At 57.8% G+C, this 9,919-nt stretch overlaps 3 protein-coding genes across 3 annotated transcripts, besides 1 other annotated feature; all 3 read left to right on the top strand.

The window, feature by feature from the left end:
- Positions 1 to 196: 196 nt before the first annotated feature.
- Positions 197 to 674: a repeat region.
- A 959-nt stretch (positions 675 to 1,633) lies between these two features.
- LPMP_220640 (hypothetical protein) lies at positions 1,634 to 1,951 on the top strand (the record flags this gene model as incomplete). Its single annotated transcript, XM_010700763.1, has 1 exon — positions 1,634 to 1,951. The coding sequence occupies one exon, from the start codon at positions 1,634 to 1,636 to the stop codon at positions 1,949 to 1,951; it is 318 nt and encodes a 105-aa protein (XP_010699065.1).
- An 800-nt stretch (positions 1,952 to 2,751) lies between these two features.
- Positions 2,752 to 3,225, top strand: LPMP_220630 (prefoldin 5-like protein; the record flags this gene model as incomplete). The annotated part of the gene is made up of 1 exon (XM_010700762.1): positions 2,752 to 3,225. The coding sequence occupies one exon, from the start codon at positions 2,752 to 2,754 to the stop codon at positions 3,223 to 3,225; it is 474 nt and encodes a 157-aa protein (XP_010699064.1).
- A 2,281-nt stretch (positions 3,226 to 5,506) lies between these two features.
- LPMP_220620 (glucoamylase-like protein) lies at positions 5,507 to 9,133 on the top strand (the record flags this gene model as incomplete). The annotated part of the gene is made up of 1 exon (XM_010700761.1): positions 5,507 to 9,133. The coding sequence occupies one exon, from the start codon at positions 5,507 to 5,509 to the stop codon at positions 9,131 to 9,133; it is 3,627 nt and encodes a 1,208-aa protein (XP_010699063.1).
- Positions 9,134 to 9,919: the final 786 nt, after the last annotated feature.

Here is a 9,919-nt window from a genome sequence, read left to right as displayed (position 1 = left end):
AAGCGAAGGTCACGCGAACAGGGAAGGCGGTCTCGTGCCTATCGTTCGTGCGGCCTGGCGTGCCGCTAGCGGCGACGTCTGCGTGGCCTTTTTGTTTTTTCGGCCCGACTGTGAGAGACGCATCGGGGGCGTTTTCTTCTCTGGTCTTTTATTGTCTTTGCGCTGCGCCCGCCCCGCAGTAGTGTGGGTGGGGGGAGAGGGGCCCCTCGGTGCGCGGCTCCCCGGGGTCCAGCGCTCTGCTCTCTCTGTGCGGGGTAGCCCGGCAGCTCCTCTATCCCTGCCAATGCGGGACCACCCCTGGTGGCGACAGGGTCAGGGACCTACGGCGTAGAGGGACGTCAGAGCGTTGCGTCGGAGCGACCTGTTACAGCAAACAGGTCTGTGCCATTCATGTGGTAGGTGAAGTGTTGACGTGACTCGAACGTATCCCATCCAGCCCTCGCTGCCTGCTGGTGGGGAGCCTGAGCCACTCTAGGGGGGAGGGCGCATCACGTAGTGACCCGCGGAGCGGGAGGTGGGCCGAGGTTGAGGAGGATGCCGTGCTCCGATGGCTGAGTGGGTGTTGCTGCAGTGCGTGCCCTATGGCTCTGTCGCACCACGCGATGGACCCGTCAGAGGCCGGGGGCAGAGTGGCGTTGCACATCTGCGTGGCCAAAAGCGGACATGCCTGAGAAACTTAAATGGCGTTACTGCCGTTTTTTTTCCGCGATGTCTGCGGTGCTGCTCTCTCCCGTTCTTCGCCTTGATGTGCGGATGGATGAGGTCAAGGGGTATGTGGTACCCAGCGTAGGGAGGGGGGAGGGAGCGAGAGATGAAGGGCGGTCGCAGCGTATTCCACTCTGACGGATCTGCGGGTTTCATTCGTTTTGGTTTTCTCTCCATTTCGAAGAAACGACTTTGATGGGTCGCCTGAAGTCGAAGTTGTTTTCTTTTCGCGCGTTGCACACGTGCTCTGCGGCCGACGGGAGAGGGACATGTGCGCAGCGCACTCTCAACACGGAACACCACCACACGGCTTTATGTGAGGACACTGGTCGAGGTGGCGAGTGGACTGAAGGGGTAAGTAGGGAAGGGTTTCCGTGCATGCTGGGTACTTTATGGCCTCGACGTCCCCTTTCGTTCAGTACAGCTTTTATTTTTCAATCTGCTTACTTCAGGTGGGGGGCAGCGGTGGTGATTAGCTGAACGACAGGAGTACTGACCAAAGGTGTCGTGGACGAGGAGGAGACTCACGCAGTTACCCTCGACACGTCTCAGCCACCCTCTTTTCACTTCGTCTTCCTCTCCGTCTTCATACACAAGACGGAGAGGAGGACGATGCCGTTGCGCAAGGGTTTGCTTTCTGCCTTCACCACATTTCTGTATGGTGTGTGTGTGTGTGAGCGTATCCGGCTTGTTGTGTCTTCCCTCCACCGGCCCCGTATCCCAGTCCTCCCGTTTCGTGCCCTCATGTCTTTCGCTCGCTCTGCTTGACCAACTACACAATCGAAACACACGGGAGTCATTTATGTAAAAAAAGGGGGCGGAACTGCACTTCTTGTAGCCCTTAACCTTCCCCTACTGCGGCTTTGCTCCTTCACCTTCGTCAGAGTCTTCTGTCGGTGTCGCAGCCCAGCGTCTCGCCACGGAGAGGATGCTGCGCGCCTGTTTATGGGATCATGTGACGCTTCCATACACGCCGCCGTCACCGTGCGTACTCTTCTACCTCGTGCCAGGCGACCCAGTATGGCGTGTGAGCGTGCCGAATGCTCGCGGCGAGTACCCAGACCTCGTCCCAGGGCTACCCTACCAAGAATGGCATGGCATGGAGCCGCACTACCTGCAGGAGTACGCGCCGCCGTCGCTGAACATACACCAATCGGCTGAGGTTGCATGGGAGGAGCTACCGACACCACCCTTTGACGACTTCAAGCGTTTCTTGGCATCATCGGAGAACGCCGCTGCGAAATGACGCAATGGAGTCTTCCTTTTCAGTCCTGCACTCACGCCTAGGCTTGATGCTGTGTTGCAGAGGTCAAAGAACACTTGCGAGGGCGAGTAGCACACAACAAAGATGGCAAAGAGGGTGGTGGAGGTCGGGTTATATGACCAGATGCTCACGCCGTGTCTTTTCGAGAGCCATGGAGAGGCAGTCGACTCTCTCGCGCTTTGAGGACCTGAAAGACTGCATGAGTCGACTCTGCTCTACTGTGTGTGCGTGTGTGTGTGTGTGATGCTGCGCCGCACACGCAGCCTTGTGTGAGCATACAAGCGCACACACGTGATATGAACCGAAACAAAGCAGAGAAAGGCGAACGAAGGCCAACGGCCGCGGTCATGTGGCAGCGGATGCGCGTCTGGTGCAACTTTTTGCTTTGCGCCTCTCCGCCTTCCCTGTGGAGACCCCCCCTCCCACACGCTGCAACGCATAGTAGGGGGCCACTTGCAGTAACTTCTTTCTCCCCTTGCTTGAAAGCTGGGAGGTGCTGAGCGCGTCGATTTCCTTCTCCCTTCTCCATTTTTCTTTTCTGTCGTCATCGCTTTCCGCCACGCTCTGCCTGTTCCTCCAAACATGCTACACGAGGCAAGCACCACCGCCTCTTGCGCGTGCGAAGCGATCAGAAGAGTTGTATTTCTCATCCAATACAATCACCCACACACCCCCAAAAAAGCCGGATCGTCTGTATTTCAATACGCAGACACGCTCACTACTCTCATCACCGCACCTCTTTGCCTTCACGCACGACACCCGGTACAAGTGCGGCTGGCCCAATGAGTATCAACGTCTATCAACTACCCATTGAGCAGCTCGAAGGCCTCAAGGAGCAGCTGGACAATGATGTGCGTAGCCTTGGGGCAGCTTACGACGGCCTCTACAACGGCCGCACTCGCTACCAGGACAACCACGACGTCGTTGTCCAGTACGGTGCCCTTTTGGAGAACGCGGCCAACACAGAAGCGGCGCAGGAGGTGCTCGTGTGCATGACGTCCTCACTCTTTGTACGCGGCACCGTTGTGCAGAGTGACAAGGTGCTGGTGGACGTCGGCACCGGTTACTTCCTGGAGCAGTCGATGGAGCACGCAAAAAAGTACTTCACATCTCGTGCGGCGCAGATCAAGGAGAGCATGGACCAGATAGAGAAGACAATCATGATGAAGCAGCGGCAGCAGAACCAGGTCATTGATGCACTCCAGCAGAAGACACTGGCGATGCAGCGCTACCGCGAAGGGCACGGGAATGAGTGACGAGTGTGAGAGGGAAGGGGAAGGGCTGCCGGAGAAGAAAGATGTATGGATTTTAGCGACTCCACCTGCGTGGCACGCACTCTGTGCATCTCTTTAGTGATGTCTACCCCCTTTACCCCCCTCGCCATCTTTTTTTCCCTTCCGTCCAAGGGGGTCGTTGGTGTCGTGCTGATGAGTTCCGTGCCTGCCAGTGTGTGCTCACAGCGCATTTGGGTAGTTTTTTCCGGATGTTCTTCTCGTAACCAACACACAGCGTCATTTGTGGTGTGTATGTGTGGATGTTGTGGGTGGATGTGAGCTCCATTTCGATTTCCACATTATAGCGGTGCAGCGAAGGTACTGTGGCTGCTCTGTGCGGTAACCACTACCACGTGTGTGTGCCTTCCTTCACCTTTCACCTCATCTTCTCTCTCTTCCTCACCTCCCCCCCCTTTTCACTGTTGCTGCTTTATATGTGCGTGCGTGCGTGCGTGTACGCGCCACTGTGTGCGCAGCAAGTGCGAAGAGAGCTGCAGCGCTTGGGGGAGGGGGAAGGGAAGGGTGGAGGTGAGTATAAAACTTGGTGTGGCCTACATAACGCAAACCGCACGTCAAGAAGACTCGACACGCAAGACTAGCGAAGAAGGCTGAGTAGGGCACCCACATACACACACGCTTGGACTCGTCTCAACGAGGAAAGAGGAGTGGGAGGGAGGTGCACTTCTCTTTGGTCTCGCCACGACTTCAGAAACTTGAAGGCGCCGCCGCAGCGACAAATACACGCGCAACTGCGCTTTGCCTTTTTCTTTGTCGCGGCGCCGCAGGAGTGTGTGGCTGCTGCAGTGCCCTCCCCTTTTCTTCTTCGTGTCGCATTCCACCTCGACGCATCGAGCTCCTGTGGTCCCATTGTTGGCTGAAGCGCACCCCGGTGCGTGAGGAGCAGGCCAGGGTGTCATGAGGATGCACGGCGGATGGGCCTGACCGTAGACGCCCTACTGCATTGGTGCGCAAGGCTCTCTCGCCTGCTTTCGCTTTGTTCTCGCAGAAAGGGCTCTCCACCACCCGTATCGACGCGCGTCTCATCATCTCCTCCTCGGTCAACTTCACTGGTTTCTCCGGCCACAGTTCGTATGCGTTCACTCCCTCCCTCCTTTTCCTCTGCTCCCCCCTGGGGCTGCCCTCTAACACTCATCTTCACAATACACAAAGTCGCTCACGCACAGAACACACACACACACATCCACCCACACCCACACACACCCACACATACACCGCACCTGCCGTTTCTCACCGAGCACAGGTCGCCTATTTTACCCGCGAAGATACACACCAAAGGTACAGAGCAGAAAGGACGAGAGTAATTAAGCACCCATACACACGCACAACCTAGAAAGGAAGGCGAACCCAACTTATCATCAGAGCGACCCAGCAACACCCAACCAACTCCGAGAGAGACGTCTTGTAAGGCGTCTCAACGCCATACCCCCTCACCCTCTCTTTCACACCTTCCGCACCCCAACACTTAGTAAGCAAAAGAGCAGAGCTCATCAGCACCTTCTCCACCTTGGGACCCCCCCCCCCACCACCACCACACACACACGCAGCGTGTAGTGGAACTTGGCAATTGAGCTTCCTTTGACGAGTACTTTGTCGCTGATACTCATTTTTACACAGAGCCGCTTCTCTCATTTCTCTCATTTCTCTCTGTCTCTCTTCATCGCTGTTTCCGTCGGTGTCGTTCTCACTGTTTGCGCATCGCCAAATTTTCTAAGAGAGGCGCGCCACTGTTACCCCTTTCACGCTTTTTTCTCTTCTTGCCTATAAATTCACAGACAGAGACTTGGATAGACATATAGAGGTTTTGCATCGCACAGATACACCCACACCCACACACACACAGATACCTGTACGCCTCGAGACGTACTCCGTACGAGGATCACGCGAGTTGTAATACCGGGGCACCAAGCACTAGCGACTACATCAAGAGCGATAGAGCCGCCGCCACCACATTCTTTTGTTTCTTTCTCGCCCCTGCACCACTGATCGAAGGGGTTGTCAAGTGATTGACGCGTATAGGCGGTGAACCAAGTCTTACGCTCACGAGAGGTGTTTCTTCAAGACTTTAAAGCTGTGTTCTGATTTTCGACAGAGGTGCGCCTTTTATTTTTCCCTTAGTGTGCTTTTCGGTTAGCGGGTGTGCTGCTTCGAGCACTCCCGGTGATAGTGCCCTTTTGGTTGTCTCTCTACGACTTCCACCGACAATTTCCGCCTTCCGCAACCAGCGTGCTGACCCTCCTTCCCGATGAGCCACAGCTTCCCCTGTCTACCCTATTCCACAGAGTCGGCGATGCGACTAGGGTCGTATGCGCGTCTGCCAGACGACGCAGCCGGCGAGGGCAGCAGCAGCAGCATGGGCTCATCAGGGCGGTGGGCGGATGCGCTTCTCAAGAATACGTCACATGGCGTTGCCTCTGCATCATCAGCGGTAAGGGAACTCGAGTCGCAGTTCGCACACAGACCCCTGTCGCCTGATGGCAGCTGGGCTGCAAACACTGTCGCCATCCCCGCCTGCGCGCCACCGCGGCAGCGACGCAGTGAGGCAACCAGGGCCTCACAGAATCATCACTGCAACTCGCTTGCCATTGGCGTCGCGCCTCCGCGCGCTTTTGCCGTTGCGGTGCATCCACCGTTGTCACGTGGCGCACAGCGAGCTATCAGTGGGGCAGCCCCAGCGCTCGCATCGGCTTCGTCAGCCACTGCGTCGGTGACCTCACACACATCGACGAAGAGTACCGCGCCTGCTTCAGCCATGCTAACCTCTTACCAGCCTCTGAATCACGGGTCTGTGCCACTTCCTCGGTCGTTGGTGACGGCTGCGCCCGCTGGCCCAAGTCACGCCTCCGCCCTTTTTGCCGTGCAGCAAAACGGATGCCACCCACCAAAGCCCGCCGTAAATACTGTAGAGCGGAGGTCGACTCGTGACAGCGCACCGGCGCCCAAGCATGTGCAGCCGTTTCAAGCGCTGCCCCACACTCAAAGAGGGGAAGGCACTCCCAACTGCAGTGGTGGTAGCAGCAGTGGGGGTGTTCTTACATCCGCGGCAACGCCCTACCCCGTCCCAGCCACCTACGCTTCATCGCCTTTTTTCCAGCGCGTGGATGACACTGCGCCACCACCGCAGTCGTTGCCGGATGTGCCGCACGCAGCAGCTTCGATGGTTGGGGTCACCGCGCAGGACGACGAGAACCCAATGCTGCAGCTGCAAGACATAACGCCCATAACGAACACTGGTGACTCCCGACAAGAGTCTCAGCTGCTCAGCCACTCACGTGCAGCCCCGCAAATGGGGGGTGACAGTGGACTGTTCACATACGACCACGAGACTGCCAACCGCGATGGCGGCGCTGGCGCCACGCCGGCAGTTTCTTTCGTCACGGCAGGCGTCGCGGCCGGGGGGCCGTTGCCTTTCCCAGGCGTTGGGAACGCCGTCATCACGGGCGATGCACCACCTTGGGGCACGCTTCCGCACGCCCAGCCGCCACTGTGTTCAGCGGCCCAAGTTCTTTCCCGCCAGCAGCCGATGTTCTCTCCGTGTGAGCGCATCATCAACCAAAGCGTGTCTGCCGGGCCCTTTTCCAAGTCCGCCTCGCCTTCTGACACGGCGCGGCTACCTGGCACTCCGGGTGGATTGTCCACATCGCAGAGCGTAACCATGTGCAGTACTGGGAAGCGAAGGAGACGCGGCGGCGTGTCGGCTACTGCCGCCCATAATACTGCGATGAGCTCTACTGGTCCTTTGACGTCGCCGGAGAGTGTCAGCAGACACTTTAGTGCCATCTACGCGTCATCGCCGCCGTCCTCGTCGGCGTACGCCAGTGGCCGTGACCAGTGCTCTTCGACTCTTCTAACCCCTGGCAGCAACGGACCTAGCTTCCAGACAGCATTTACCGCCAGCAGCTCTCCGTCTGCGTACGCATGTGCTCCACACCAGTATCATCTTCCATGCCAGCAGTACCCCATCGATGGGTTTGGCGACCATGGCGGACCGTTTCCGCCGTCACACCTGACGGCGACGCCACTATCCACCTGGGCGTCAGGGCCGGGAGCTGCCTTTGCAACGACAATGGCGATGACAGTAGGCCAAGTACGAGGGAGCGCATCGGCAACCGCGATATCCGCACAAGACACTGCAGGAGGAACGCCAGCTTTGTCAGCTCTTGCGCGTAGCGCGTCTGGAGTGTCTCTGGAGAAGCGGTTGCTGCACGCAAGCAGAGCCGAGCTGACGCAGGTCTTATTGGAGTTGGCGAGGTGCAACTGGGAGGCATCGCGCTTCATCCACTCCAAGGCGTTCTTCTTTGCATTTCGCCACAAGCACGGCGGTGAGGTGGTGGAGAGTTGTGAAGGCTGTGCAGCAGCTGCCTCGGCAACGACAGCAAGAGGCGCCGCCGCGGGTAAGAATGGCGAGCACTACGCTTGCCAGGACGGATTGGGTAGTGATGCTCTCTCGAAGGGTGTGGACATGCCCAACGGCGACCGTCCTCGTGAGCAGTCAGACGTGCTTAAGCAACCAGCAGCAGAGGCGGCGACCCCCAGCAGCGCCGCAGCGGTGAACGACCACATCATTGCTCGCTGCATCTTCCCAATGGAGGCAGCAGATGACGAGGATGGCGACGGCGACGACTCCCCGGCTATGGTTGGGCATCCTGACCCGACAGTGACGGAGGGCGGTACTGCCGATGCAACGATGCCGCAGCGCCACCCATGTTCAGAGGATCGGGCCTTTAGCACGGAGCTGCACCCGTGCCTCCGTTGGTACGGCGCGTGCCGCAACACAACGAGCTGTATTTACGCGAATGTGCCGCGCAACGTGTGCCTCAACTGGATTCGCGGCTCTTGCATGACCAACACCGAGTGCAATGGTGTGCACCGACTTCCTTCCCCATGTCCGCCTGAGATTCGCAGGATCTACGAGCTGAACCACGGCCTCGCGTGTCGCGGCACACCTGCCATGGCGTACGCAATCGGGTCCTCTTTTGGCCATGCCCTCCCTATTCCACCACCGTTTCCGACCTGCACCTCGCCGGCACCAGCGCCGTTCTCGAGCGGAAGCGTTGCTGCAGCGGCCCCCGAAAATTCGAACGCGGATGCTCTCGCTGCTGAGCTTGCAGAGAACTGCGCTGGTGCCAACGCAGCGTTCGTCATGTGCGGCGGTATGACGGAGGAGCTGGGCGAGAGTGAGGGGGTTGTGCACACCCCTAAGAACCAGGCGATCCAGAAGGACACTTTCCTTGGTGGCGACAGCACGCCGCACCGCCGTCCACAGGGGTGTGACGTGGAGCAAAGCATATCGTCGATGACAACGTTGGAGAAGTGTGGCGTCACCCATGCGACGACTACTGGAGACGCTAGCTTGTGGGACTCATATGGCGCGGCAACCAAGGCGAATGCTGGAGGGCCGGTTGACCACGAAATGATGCAGTACACAGACAGCATCCTTGGTGCTGGTGCGGCGGACCCGCCGTGTTTCTTCTATGGCGGTGTGCCACTAGGAAGTCGGAAGGGTGGCATGGTGTCCTCAGCTGGTAGTAGTCGCTGTAGCACTGCTGAGGGCTGTGAAAGCCGCTTGGACTCCGTCAGCCGATACCTTGGGCCCCAGCTCGATCGCGCAGCTACGACGGTGCCTCACTGCGACGATGGGTGGCCAGACAGTGCGGTCATAGGATCGGCACCTCAACAGCAGCAGGCTGATGCAAAGAGCATCAATTCCATCTGCCGTTGTATCTTCGAGGCCAAGGGACCTTTCCATGTGGTACCAGCTCGGCATGCTGGTGATATGACGGGGACATTGGCTGACGCAGAGGACGAGTGTGACTTCTCCGTGCCTACTGCAGGCACCCGTACGCGGGTGCAATCGCCGTTGTATCGGTGAACATAGAAGGCATAGTCAATGGTAGTAACATAGATAATATCTGCGTTTTAGTGTCTCTTTCTTTCACCATTTCCGTCTCTCTCCCTCTCTCTCTGTATGCGTCCTGTCTGTCTTGCCGTTGCTGTGTTCGAGTGTATCTGTGCGCGCCCATGCGAACAACATAGTGGAGCCGCCACCTCCCTCTTTGCTGGGGCAGTTGTTCCTCGTTGTCCTTCATGTTTTGTGCCTTCGTCTCGCTCGCTCTTTTTCCTGTGCCTCCAGGCTGTCCATCCCCGTAAAGCGTGTGAGACACATGAGCAAGTAAGAACGAGGAAGAGGGGGTAGCACGCAAGAGGATGCCAGGGGAGGAGGAGGAGGAGGCACCAACAACTTCAGATACCCCCAAGTATGCGCTGAGCACCTTCAATCGGCTCAGCGTCACGGGTGGTCCAACAACACATTCGTCTTTTTTTCTTCCGCATTTTTGACTGGTCTTTTTGGGACTGATCCCTGTTAATCGCGAAACCAACTGAAACATACAACATCAGCGAGCAATAACACGAGCACACGGCCCCAAAGAAAGACAGAAGGTAAATAATGAGGTGAGGGACACGAGAAGACGGACGAGAGCGACGCGAAACCGCGAGCGCTCATTAGGTCCCTCACCTCTTTTCTCCACTCGCACCGCTTTTACCACCGTATTGGACTTGTGAGGCGCAAAGAGAGAGATAGAGAGGGAAAAATGCGCAAGACGAACACACACGCCCCCCCCCCCACAGGCCCGGGTGCTGTGCAAAAGATGTTTTG

Source organism: Leishmania panamensis (assembly GCF_000755165.1).
Source record: "Leishmania panamensis strain MHOM/PA/94/PSC-1 chromosome 22 sequence".
NCBI classification, from domain to species: Eukaryota; Euglenozoa; class Kinetoplastea; order Trypanosomatida; family Trypanosomatidae; genus Leishmania; species Leishmania panamensis.
The sequence above is the reverse complement of the archived record's forward strand: the minus strand, read 5'-3'. Positions and strand labels throughout refer to the sequence as shown.